The sequence below is a fragment of the Ischnura elegans genome, chromosome X (genome assembly GCF_921293095.1).
Source record: "Ischnura elegans chromosome X, ioIscEleg1.1, whole genome shotgun sequence".
NCBI lineage: Eukaryota > Metazoa > Arthropoda > Insecta > Odonata > Coenagrionidae > Ischnura > Ischnura elegans.
The window spans coordinates 18263414-18277245 of NC_060259.1; the positions used below are offsets into that span (position 1 = coordinate 18263414).

Here is a 13832-nt window from a genome sequence, read left to right on the forward strand (position 1 = left end):
CATGTGTGATTTCTTTGGTTATTTAAAATGAATTCAAATGCAAAAAACGTTAATTTGCATTCACCATCTCATTCGAGAAATTTGACCAATTTTATGACGTTAAAATACGGAAAATATGGGAGGTTAATGTTTTATTTCTGTTTTTGTACGTATAGCATAATGTAAATCCACCGTGTCAAGTGATGAGTAATTTCACGATGGTTCATGTATCGTCTTCATACCTACACTAACATATGCAGGCCGACATCACTCCAACCTTCATAGCGTACAATCTTCCGACATATTATCGATAATTCCCTACGCTACGGTATGTGAAGTTAAGTACGGAATGCGGGAAAAAAAGAGAGGGAGGGGAGGGTTAAGAGGTGGGATATGCAATTTCCGTTCCAAGTAAGATTACAACTGAAGAATAAGTATATTAATATTAACAGTGTAGACGTTGGTGCATTTCCATTCCGTATCTCAGCTGAAGTTAACGCTACAACTTCGTTCAAATTTCGACGTGGCAACGAAAAAGAGAAAAATTCATTGTCAACTTTCAATTGGTAACATAAGTAACAGTTTATTTTCTGCAAAAATCAATACTAATACCGTTTGGTGACTGTACGGAGGGGATTGAGGAAAGGGTTCGACTCAGCAACCGTAGGCTGGTGTGGGCTATTGCCGCTTACTTGGTTTATTGTGTCCATCACCTCCCTCCATACTGCACCGCATGTGACTGAAATATCCGTTTTTAATATAAACAAATACTTGTTGTTCATATCGCTAATTTCAATGAATTTGCGGTGTTTTTCTGAAACCATGGAAATTTTGAACGAAGTCCTCTCCTCCAAATTGATGGACTCATGAAACAATTACAATGAGTTGGACTTCACATTTCCAGGTTCGTGTAGTGGAAAAGTTATTGAGGCAGGAGATTACATTCGGAATCCGTTTATTATTTTTATTTCGTAACTAAACCCACTTGAGAATTTATTCATATTTATTTAACTAAACATACGTGAGATTATCGATAATTATATTCCATTTCTGCATCCTATTCCCAATTATTTTCATTGAACCGCATCTTCATTGAAATTTACTCCTTGAAGCGTTTGTTGATAACCATTGTATGCGTTGATATTTTATTGGAACCCCGTTTGAAAATTCTATTTGTCTCCTGACTTGGATGGCTATATTAGGAGGGGGAGTGGGTCTGTTGTGATGGAGGGCGGAGGAGGGCGAGGTGGGTCGGTTGTGGTGCTCTACGACGTAGAGGGGGGTGCTTTAAACACGTGGAGTGGGGGACGTGGTGGAGGAGGGCAGGTAAGCTAGGAACGCCATTATTTTATAGCCTTGTCGGTACGTTCGTGCAAATGCAATTACATATTAACGTCACCGTCGTGTAGCCATTCCTCTTTCATTTGCATGCTTCGTCGTGTACTTACTAGTTGCGCACTTAAAAGCATACTAAATTAAACAGAGAAAAAATCCTATCTTCTCATTCCGTACATCGTAAAGAGAAGACCATTCCCTGAAGTTATTTTTTTAAATTTAATAATCACGCGACTGTTTTCTCGGCTCTCGGTCTAAGTGTTGTTACCATTCATGGGGGGGTTTAATGGCCTGTTTACCTCGGAGTAGTCTGTGGCACACCTTTGAACGGCTATTCTGTTAAGATCTGGATTCTCTTGGCTGTAATGACCAACTGCCTCCTGGTTCACCTCTGATTTTTTCGTTGCATACGTCTTCTTTTCTGCTGCTACATGCTCATCTTACGTCGTTTCCAGTATCTTCGGTCTTCCGCGTTTGACCATCTAAGGACGACTCAGCACAAGGTATGCTATGTGTTAGTTTCTTGCCCAAATGAAAGCATTGTTTTTTCTTCGAAGGACATTATCATTGCACCAGGGTCTTGGTCTCATGAGAGCCACATGCCCAAAAAATTCAGTCCCAAGAATAAAAATCAACTGTGATCTGTATTACTAGCAATGCATTCTTTTAATACCATTTCTAATTTCATGCGGCCACTTAGGGCTCGCAGGTTGTTTCTATACAGCCTACTGTATCACCTTGAAAATCTTGAAAGTCATCCTTTAATGAATAGCTTTCTTGACAATGAGCCATGAATAATAATTAGACAAATAATAATATTTTTACCGACAAAATTTACCTTAGATTACCTCTTAGGATAAAGTGCCAAAAATATAGTTACTAAATAGCTAATTGGGATATTGAATTTGGAAAAAATTTGGTGTGAAAATTAAATGTTCAGTGTCCTTCTCACGCCATATACTGATATTTTTTTAGATAGAAACCCGAAGAGAAATAATAAATACTGCGGTAAATTATGAGAATTTGTTCTTAAGGATGCAACGAAAAACATTTCCACAAGCGAAAATTCATCAGCCGAATTCAATCTAAATCTGACCGAGAAAGGTACAAGAATCTCGATCCCAAAAATGTTTAACTCAAGTATCCAGTCACACATGCAGTGAAACCCGGGGTGGGCCCTCATAGGTTACACTCCTATGAGCCGGAAACCAAGTCATTGACTTTTACGCCCGTGCCATCTCAAGGACTGAGGAAGGAAAAAAGGATAGGAGGCATCGTCGCGATACGAGCCCGGGAAGGGATTGGTGTGGAAGGGAAGGATAGGGAATACCCTCGCCGCTATGAAAGCGACCAGGGCCCACTGTTAGCGATGCCATAATTTGTTGTGCCAACGATTTTTGAAGATTTTTCAATAAAAGAGAAAAATCAAAAGATCAAATCGCTGGATAGTCACACATACAGTTGTGCTGGACAAAAACGAGAAAATTATACTCCTATATGAGCATAAGTAATTTTTCATTCCTATCTTTTACTGGCCAATCATTGTGCCATGAATATTCACGGGAGTTTTGCGATTCAAACCAAGCATCCTTTTGAAAGCCCTCTTGAAATTTGCATTACAGAGAGGATAAAGAATTGGATTCAGGGTCGAGTTCACATAGCCGAGCCATATGGTTGCTGTGTGGATTTTGGGGTGCACACAGTCCTCACAGAAGGCTATAACCATGAACAGGACAAAGTATGGGAGCCAGCACAGCATGAAAGCTCCCATGATAACCCCAAGTTGCCTTGCAGCCTTCTTCTCCTTCTGTAGCACTATGGAGTCAGTGCCCCTTTTCCGGCTCGTGTTGCCCCGGATATGACGCGTTATAGTCTGATGCCCGGACCTAATGACCCGGGGCCCAGCTCCACCACCACTGGATCGGGTGGTCCAGTTGCGGGTCGGAGGAGGAGGTTGCGGCGGCGGCGGCGGAGCCGGGGGCGGAGGCCCTCCAGGCCTAGACGTCACGTCTGGAGTGCTGGACATGACGTACTCAACATTCACGGTTACGCCTTCGAAGTGAGACATGACTTCTTGGCGAGGTACGTGGCCAACCATCGTACCCTCCTCACGGTACGAGAGCAAAGTCAGGTTCCGGAACTGGTGAAGCTGACGGATCTCGCCGTTATGAGTCGAGGGTTGCTGACGCCACTCTGACAGGGTGAGTATTGGATTGCGCTCATTGATGTGTTTCACGCTGTGCAGGGTCGCGGACGACCTTCTAAAGGGCCTCCTGCGTTGGTTGCCTCCTAAACCATTATTTCTAGAAGCATCGGCCCCGGCTAAGGAGCCAGAGGCACTGGCAGACTGCCCAGCAGTGTCAGCTGCCTGGTGCCTCTCCTCGGCCAGGGAATCCTCGTTATCTCTACTATACATTCGACTGTGATTGCACTGACCAATCTCAAATCGGCTCCTCTTCTTTATCTCGAAGAAGATCCTACCATACAGATAAACCATGAGTAGGGAGGGGAAATAGAAGTTTATGATAGCTGCCGTGACTTTGAACAGAACGTTCCCGGCAAACTCAGTCTCACACACTGAAGGGGGGTAAGCTCGCCGGCCGTGGCCCAAGTGATGCCAACCAATGATCGGCAGAATCCAGAGAGCGGATACAGCCCAGACCAGGCCTATCATGATAAGTGCACGCTTCTTCGTCCTCTTTCGCAAGTAGCGGAGAGGTGAAGTTATAGACCAGTAGCGGTCGACGCTCAGGATAAACAGGTTGAATATCGATGCGGTGCTCGCAGTGTAGTCGGCTGACAGCCAGAACTGGCACACGACAAGGCCCAGGACCCATCTTCCTGATGGATAAAAAGGGGAAGGAAAGTGTTAGAACAGGTTAGTGTATGCCATGCTAACTACATTAGCTATTAAAGTAGGGTCAACGTTTACGAAACACACGATAAGATTAGCTGATTTTATAGAAGGATGGAAGGGGAGGTTAGGAATTGGAACAATTAGGAACCTGATATGATAACATTCACAAATATTGTATTAAGTGCTAATGTTTGCAAGAAACACATCAAGAAATAACCATCATTCAAGATAGACGAGAGGGGAGGATAATGTGATAGAACAGGTCTGAAGTTGCCGTGGTCTCTTAGCCTAATGTCAAGATTAAAATTAATTTTAAATAGACACACGGAATAAATGTGACTTTCACTAAGCGTAGACGATGGAGGATGAAAATATAAATATACTATGCCCTCTCAATCTACTATAGAGATCAATTAGGATTTTAGTAGCACGTAGGGGAGACTGGGGCACAGTGGGGCAGTTTTAGCATTTCATTTTTATTTCGCACAGAATTAATGATAAATGGAAAATGTTAGTACCATTGCTTGGAGAATATATTCTCAATCTTATAAAAAAATCAGCAAGTAATATAATTAGCCTAAAATAGTTGAAATACTTAAGTTTCTTTTTTGGTGAAAAGTGTCCCACTCTGCCCCAGGCTGGGGCAGAGTGGGACAGGCTTGCATTAGTCAATAAAATACAAATTTTAAATTGATTGAGGGTACAAATGAATTTATTTCCATTAATATGTGAAATATATTTGCAAATGAACATATTAATCAAGAAAATTATTATTCAAGACACATGAGCGGATAAAAATATTTAGTCATGTTAGTATTAATTTGAAATCACTAATTGCAATGTTTTTAATCAAAATTTAATTATTTTAATGGCTTAAGTACTAACAATTGTTCTTAATGGTAAATTTAGTGACCGTTTTCTATAATTGTAGCTGTTTCTTCCATTTCCAATCCCCTTTTGTAGTCCTTTCATATGAAAATCATTAATTTTTTTTACATTATTATCGCTCATTTTTTAACATTTTCTTATAAGCAGGCTGTTTTTTCTCCCTTTCCTTTGATGATATTAATTTTCCAGTGTCTTTTTAACAAGCATATCCTTAGGGATCTCCTGTATTTTCTTCTGTCATGTACATTTAGATATTAGCCTGGTAGACATTGGACGTATTTCTTCAGGGGTGACAACTTTGCCCTCTAAAACAAAGTTTCAGCCCGGGATGTCCTGGGCTTTCGAGATTCTCCTCGGGTTCTAAATGAAATTCTGACTGATCTTCGACAACACTGATCTTCGACATTTGCTTGTGCAAAGTATTTGTCATTAAAAATACCTGGGTTAACAGGGCATAACCCGGTTGAACTAAACGTAGAAATAATATTATTAGATGTAAATTCTTTATACGCTGTACCCACTAACTCTGCCAAGTTGCAATTAGTATTTCTCTCTACTGAGTTGTTTATAAGCCATATGCAGTCATTTTAATATGTTTTTCATAGGGCTGAACACACAGTTACCTAATGGCTGCGGTTTGTGACTCCAGTGAGTCGGCAAAGTAAACATTGCCACTCCATTCATTTTTACTAACTCAATAGCATCAACAGAAATATGCGATTCATGGTTGTGTAAAATTAGCAATGGATTATTATCTTGAGAACGCTTTGCATGATCGATGAAATGCTTCAAAACCAGTAAAATTAAATTGATAGTTATCTATCCAGATGGGCTTGCGGCACCTACTGATCTCATAAGTTAAGGCCTGGTTACACGGTGCATTAACCCGTACGGGTTAATGTCTAAATGTATGAACGCGAGAATGAACGGAAAAATTCACCGTGTAACCACCCCAAAATGTACAAATGCATGAACGCGTGAACGGAAAATAGAACCTGTTCTAATTTCGTTCATGCATTCGCACAAGTTGATAACAGAGCCACCTGGTGGGAAACGACACATAAAGTTGTCATCTGCAGGGCTATTCCACGGCCGTCTTGGCTATTCAGTAACTCTTTACGCGTATTTGTTCATTTGTACTGTATCGTAAGTGCTTGAATCCTACCACAAACTCACCATTTGCATCTACACTAATATTCGCGTAGATTATCCCTGTATGTATGCCGGACATACCAAGTTTATGCCTATGGTATCTTATTGGTTGTATTATGCCGGAACAAAACAATCGATGAGGTTGTCACAGAGTTTTCAACGCGACATTTGTGAAATACAACGGCTATCATACGACTTATAAAACACATTTAAACATAATTTATATCTTACGAATTAACGACAATTCTACCTTTTATACGTCCGAGGTGGGAATGCGCTGGCTCACCACAAAAATACGACTCACATTACGCAAGTTCATAAATCGACAAGACCTCTAAACCAACATCTTTTCCATCAACAGCAAATATCTTCTTAACTTTATAACCGTCCCGGACAAAAGTAGAACAAGGTATTAAAAATATCTACTCTCATACATCATCTACACTCAGTGAAACAGATGACAGAAAAATGTCAAGTAAACACGGCTTAAAAACAAGATGCGTCTACAAATTTTCAGCCGAAGTATTAACTTTGATAACGGTTTGAAATAAATAGAGTACTATTGTGATATAGCATTAAGCGAGCGATAACGATAAATATTAAATATAAATAAATATTACTGGCACGAAATGAAATAACTTCGGCAACTACAATGAAAACCACTGTTTACACGGCAGCGCAAATATATTACCAGTATGTGAAATTTCCTGGTCCTACATGAAACAACGAAAAGGGAATTATTTTCTGGTAGGTATCGTCTGCTTCCTACCTAATGATACTGTTTTCACATTTAAATTTTGCGCACTGTAAAGGGAATAAACAAAAACTAAACGCCTCGCGTTACGAAAAAATGTGTGAAAACTTGTGCGAACGCATGTACCGTGTAACCGCTCATTCATGCTCCTCGTTCACGCAAACGTCCATGAATTCAGACATGCAAACAGACACGCATTCATACATTAACCCGTACGGGTTAATGCACCGTGTAACCAGGCCTTTAAACAGTATTTTTGGGAGAAATTTCACTCTAGATAATACAAAAAATGGAGGAATTGTATTAACCTGAGCATTTATAATATAGCACAATGTCATCGAGGAGCCTCTTTCAAAGGAGGTTAACTTCACCTACTTGTTTTTCACCTTTGGGGGCTATCACTTTTCCTTGGAGTTGAACGGTAGTGGAACCACTTTCATCATGATTGTATACACTTCCAGCAGTGTTAATAAATAAGTGTTTCACATAAAGAACTGACATACCGGAAAAAATGCACTCACAACCGTCCTATAGATGACCATGGCTTTTGCCAGTGAAGTTTCCGATGGCTAATCGAAGGATTCCGCTTCATAAAACCATAAAACAAATCATCATCAGCGATTTCTTTCTGATCTCAGGATGGCGGGTATTTCTTTCCATTGTTCTGGGCAAACTCATATGCTAATTTTTTCGTGTGCAGGGGAGAATGTCTGTGATGAAGTCGTGCTGCAGTTTTTATCCACGGTTTACGACGGTGGTAATTAATTTTATGAGCTATGAATCTCAAAAATTCAATTAATAAATAATTTCAATGAAATAGATAATATGTATGTAACAAACACTCTTGCCTCAATATACTATTTAAAAATAAATTTTAATTGCCTGTTATTCTTCCTTTCACGCAAATCACTGAATATTCCCTGAGCAGACCTATAGAAAGGAGAAATGTTGCAGCAACTAATATTTATGAGACTCTCTCCTCACTACCTAAAGCTAGTTTATGGCCAAGACTGAACTGTTCCGCATTAAGAGCATTATCCATGTAACTATTGTTGGATTCAAGAAATTTAGACAAATTGTCGCATACGAGCGGGGTTCACACAAATTATTCATTTCGGCTTTACTTTTCTCATGTGCATTCCTGTTGCCATTCTATACATTTGTCCTCACTTTGTTGCACTGAAATGTACTGCTTCAAATCCTAAAGAACCAATATGGAGCCAAAACACTATAAAGTCACCATGAGATGAAATTAGAGTGCTTTTAGGTTACGGAAATTGATAGTTCGAAGCACTTGGGCTGTAAGTCGGCGTCCAACTATGACCCAATCCGAGTTGTCCCACTGTGCCCCAATTCAAGTTGTCCCACTGTGCCCCGATTTGAGGTGTCCCACTGTGCCCCACATGTCCTGAAGTCTTATATTTGTCAGCAAAAATTTTAAACATGTTACTTTCGGAAAATAAGTTTAAAAAATATTATACTGTCTCTAAATTATGTATTTGGCAAGTCATTTTTTATGAAGCTTGTTACAATTAGGAAAATTGCATAAATATTCACAACATAAAAGTAACGAAAATAATACCAAAAAACACATTTTATAACATTTATGCGAAGCTACATAACATAATGAAATAAGATTTTTGTGCATTATTTCCAGTGACATGACTTCCTTAATTTTAGTACATTTGCTCTTTGACCGAGTAAATTGTGTAAATAAATCAATTGTCCCACTGTGCCCCGTGTCCTACTGTGCCCCAGTGTCCCCTACTCTAGTAGTAGTAGTAGGGATTTTAGTCATTCATTTGACCACTATGCCAAAAAACTATCAATAAGAAGACAACGAGAATTAGCGAGAGAAACTCATGAACAATAAAAACATGTCTGAAAGAAATATTGCAATTCTCTTAGTTAACGGCTCAGGTAACAAATAGATGACTGAAATTTTAGATTTTGAGAAGAAGGGGAAACCAATAACGATATTTTTCAATGCATTTCATGCAGAAACTTTTCCTTATTTTATTCAATAACGACAGTCTAAATAGTAGATGAGAATCACTCCTAGATATCATACCCTCGTCATAGCTGTGCCTTTTCTTCGGATCAATTATCGTACACTTACTAATGCGCACTTGTCATATATTATTATTGTTTATTTTACCACTAAGCTAGATAAAAACTATCAAAAAGCCAGAAAATGAGAAAACTCCAAGAATAAACAAGAGAAACGGGTGAACTATAGGCATAAGTCAAGAAGACATATTATAATTCTCTTATTTTACGGCTTAGCTAACAAAACGATGGCTGATCATGCATAACACATCAGAATATATAATCCTGATATCCTTTCTTGCAGCCTATCGCTTTACTCGCGGGGAATCCACGCTTCCCCTAAACGTTTATTAATGTATTAGTACACTTTATATATATGAAAATTAAATAGAAAACCATCGATCCACTGCGCAAGTCTTCTTGTGGAAAACGGGATGAGGGAAGTAATTATTTATGATTTACATCCATTTTTCAAACACTAGACTTCCTACGTGCCTTCCTCATTTAAATTCGATAGAAACGCTCACGTAGCACTCATCGGTCTTTTTGGCGTGGATTGGAAAGGGAAGGAAGAGCACGATCGCCGGTCGCCGCTATCTCCCTCGGATCTTAATTTATGCTCCAGACGGGAAGGTGTTCTGCGTGAATCGCAATGCTTGCGACGACGCGACGAAATAAACGACCCGCACGGTCAGAGAAATAACACTGAACAAAGAATAGGCAAGAGAAGTAAAGGTGAATATACCCTCTTACTCTCAAAATTGCACATACAGACGTGAATTACAAAAGATGATGGTCATTAGTATGGAGTTTAAGCACAATTGAGCAAAGCATACACTATGAAAAACAAAGAGGCTTTCCAAGAACCTATGTTCAACGTGTAAGAAACGACCTGGGAAAGCTTCTCATGAAGTCTTACTGTTAAAATTTAGGCGATAGTCTTTCGGTAGCTGGTATTACACGAGATCTGATGATCCTTTGGAGGAGTGTATTGCAGAACAAGTAGAACGTTAGGATAGGAATCAAGAAAACGAATAGCAAGGAAACAAAGCTACTACTACAGTTAAATGTTGACTAAAGTTAAATGTTCGCTAAGGTCTTGAGGAAATATAGATACATTCGCATGCATTTCAAGCAATATTGTTAAAATACATCAAGTTATGAGAGATTAAGAGGATTTTAGCAGTGTTAACCAAAGGGTGGAAAGAAGTACCAACTATAAAAACAAAATAAGTCGGCAAAATGCTAACTACTAAGGAAAGCTTTTATGAGAAACCGTAAAAAATATTCCCTTCAGCACTATGAGACGTATCTGAATCAAGTGGGGGTGCTAGGCTATATAATATCAAACGACGAGGCTTCTTAGCGCGCGCATTTGGAAAGTGTTCTTAAAAATTGCGTAAATGGAGTAAAGGCAGACATGTGTTAGGGGCACAGCAATAGTCACATTTATCATGGTCATTTATTTTTTCGAATAATAAAGAGTGTCAGTACGAATTCATTCACCGTGAGTAATATACAATAATTAATACTAATAATTTAATACAATAATATTGTCAAACGGAGTTGATGTTCAATAGGAAATAATGTTAAAACAGAAAATATCTTCAAAGTTTGTTGCATTTAAAGGTATTGCCCATTTGTAAGGGGTTGGCAGGCAAACGGTCTTCATACATTTGAGATTAAAGACAACATATAACGATTACTATGCGAAATATTCCCTTTATTTTTATATGAATTTTATTTACATGAAATTAAATGATTAATGCTCCGCCATATGCCAAACAAAACGAACGTAATGATAACCGTATTAGAAATATTTTCTACTTTTTTAAGCGTCGGGGGAAGGGGGGGGGGGCGTGCTCCCCTTAATCCGTCAATGACGGGAAATATTGTACTGTATCCAAAAGGTATTTTCAAACAATTACTGAAATATGTCGGTTCTTGAAAATTTCAATTGATCCAAATAAAGCGAATATATATCCTATTCTGTTATGTTTCTCATCATAATAGTGTCGGCCTTAAGGTATTTTCCTTTCCAGTTTCCTGCCAAAATTATTACATTATTCCACGCGCTCATGCATTCAAGCAGCTAATATTACAGCATCACTTTCTCAACTCCCACAGCTCTAGAGAATGATGAGAGTTTTCCCTGAAGCAAACACGTTTCCATGCGGCTAATATTCATTGTAAAAACGAGAAGCACTAATATTTGGCGATATATTACTCAAAATTAGACCGAAGAATTTCCGAAAACTGCCTCTCTTTGCATCAACTGCTGTAAGCATTCTTTAATAATTATTTATTTAATATTGTATGCCTCAAACTGTAAGTTCCTGCATACCATAGCAACTTTGGGGCCCTGCATAAAAAAAGGATACATGGTGGTCACTTGTGACATGATGGAAAATAGTGATTTCCGCCAGCGTTCGGTAGAGAAACGATTTGTAGTTGAAAGGGCCTAGCCGGTTAAGATGGTGAAAATTGCCCCTGATGTTTTGAAAAATAAAAAATATACACTTAAATTGTATAAAAAATAATGTGTTTCCCCAAAGTTTCAGGCTCGGATTCTCGCAATTTCAACAAATGTTTTCAACCTGCGCAATGATTTCCCCCGTGTAAAACAGCCTTTATGCACCTTCGAAAAGAAGATGTAGTACCTCTTCTGTCATATTCGCGCAGTACTTAGGAAATTGGCTCAAATGCTGGCGATAACTCAATGGCTAATGAAAGTCAGGAGATATGAAAAAAATAATTTTCGGCAGACGTATTTTTCGAAGCTTGAAGACGAACTTAAAGCTTGACAGTGTGGTTATAACCATTGATTACGATTAATCTAAGTGAGATAGGCATTGTTTATGTTGATCTTAATTCAATAATATTAAAAACTGATCAACAATCGTTGCCCTCAAGAATCCAATCAAATATCCTCCTGGATTACAAAGATGCAAATGGCGCACAGCAATTATTCGTGTTTTTGAGTATTTCACCAATTTTAAAAATCTGAAAAAATTAGGATATACTCTGATGTTGGGGTAAAAACATATATTTTTTCGGTGTGTCCGTTGTTTCCTAAAAATTTTAATGTAATTTTGAAAATTTCAAACTTATGCAAAAGTTTAGTTCTCGGTCAAAATATTTAAAAAAATAATGAGGATGGTAGAACGTAATAGTAGATACATTTTAAAATTAAGGAACACATTTTACGAAAAGAAAAACTGGAGATATGGTTAAAAAAGCACAAATCGTGTTTCAATTTTTTTTGGGGTTATTTTCCATTGTTGGGGCCTGAAACTTTGAGGTAAGACATAATTTTTGATGCACTTTAAATCCATATTTTTTTATTTTTCAAAACATCAGGGAGCACTTTTCACCATCTTAACCAGCTAGACCCTTTTATCAAAGACTTTAATCTCATATAATGTACGCGCCTACGAATGATTCCAGTCATGCTACTCACATTTTCCTTCCTCTGCCCACCTCTTAAGGGGTAGTCCAAATAACTCTGAACCGCATGATTTTATAAACATGTGCCAAAAATTTTTCTTTATAAAATATATCCAGACACGCTTCAATTACTGCATATTAAAAAATTCTTCTGCTAGATTTTTTGAATATTTAAGGAAAAATTTTAATATGTATCACACATGATACGTTATGTTTATAAGCACTTTTGTATTAAATTCATAATTATTACAGATTTGGAAATTTTCCAGAAAAGGTTGTCATTTGACATACCTTTAATAATTACATAAATAGATATTACACGGGTAATTCCTCTTACTCGTTTCCCAAGCGGGGAACTGACTTCCTTCAATATATTTACAACCTTTTGGCACCTACTGGCTGCTTCGAGAACCACATAGTATAACGACGCGACGGGGTGCATCATACCTGACTCACCATGCATTAGAGAGGTAGAGTCGTGCTCTCCTGAAATAACAGGCAATGAGTGCCGGGTTAATGGGTTAAAGTTACGATAAGGGTTAGAAAATGCAGCGAAGGGTTGACGTTACGATTATTGTGTTATAAATCCTCAATTCTGGTTAATATGGGTAGGGTAATGAGTAGATATCAACTGAAAATAAGCACGAAGAAAACCAAGATCTTAGTATGCAGCAGAAGAGAAGAAGTCAAGACCAACATTAAAATAGGGAGGCAAAAACTGATAGAAGTGGATGAATTCTGTTATTTGGGAAGCAAGATAACTAGTGACGGGAGAAGCAAGAAAGAAATTATCAGCAGAATCGCCCAGGCGAAGAGAGCATTCCACCAAAAGAGAGACCTGCTTACAGCTGGAAACTTAAATATGGATGTAAAGAAACAATTTATATGAACCTACATCTGAAGTATGCTCCTATACGGAAGTGAGGGATGGACAATGACCGCAGCGGAGAAAGCAAGGATAGAGGCCTTTGAAATGTGGTGCTACAGAAGAATGATGAAAATCAAATGGATCGACCGAGTTAGTAACGAGGAAGTCCTAAGAAGGGTAGGAGAGAAGAGAAGCCTCATGAAAACCTTAATAAGAAGACGGAATAACCTTATAGGCCACATCTTGAGACATGACGGCCTGATGAAGACAATCGTCGAAGGACAGGTGGAAGGCAAGAGTGGAAAAGGATGACCTCGAACAAAATACATGGAACAAGTAAAGAGAGATGTGAAAGAGAAGAAATACGTAGGAGTGAAAAGATTAGCTGATAGGAGAACTGAGTGGAGAGCTGCGTCAAACCAATCCTAGGATTGTTGACCAGTGATGATGATGATGATGAAATCCTCAATGTTTATAAATTCTGCGTAATTACCAGGGTAAAT

General features: G+C 38.5%; 1 protein-coding gene across 1 annotated transcript in view; it reads right to left on the reverse strand.

Annotated features, from left to right (window-relative positions):
• Positions 1 to 2842: 2842 nt before the first annotated feature.
• LOC124170664 (histamine H1 receptor-like) overlaps positions 2843 to 13832 on the reverse strand; it is a 30418-nt gene continuing 19428 nt past the window's right edge. The window contains exon 2 of the mRNA XM_046549538.1: positions 2843 to 4155. Coding sequence (XP_046405494.1) covers positions 2843 to 4155 — 1313 coding nt within the window. The remainder of the gene's footprint in view (positions 4156 to 13832) is intronic.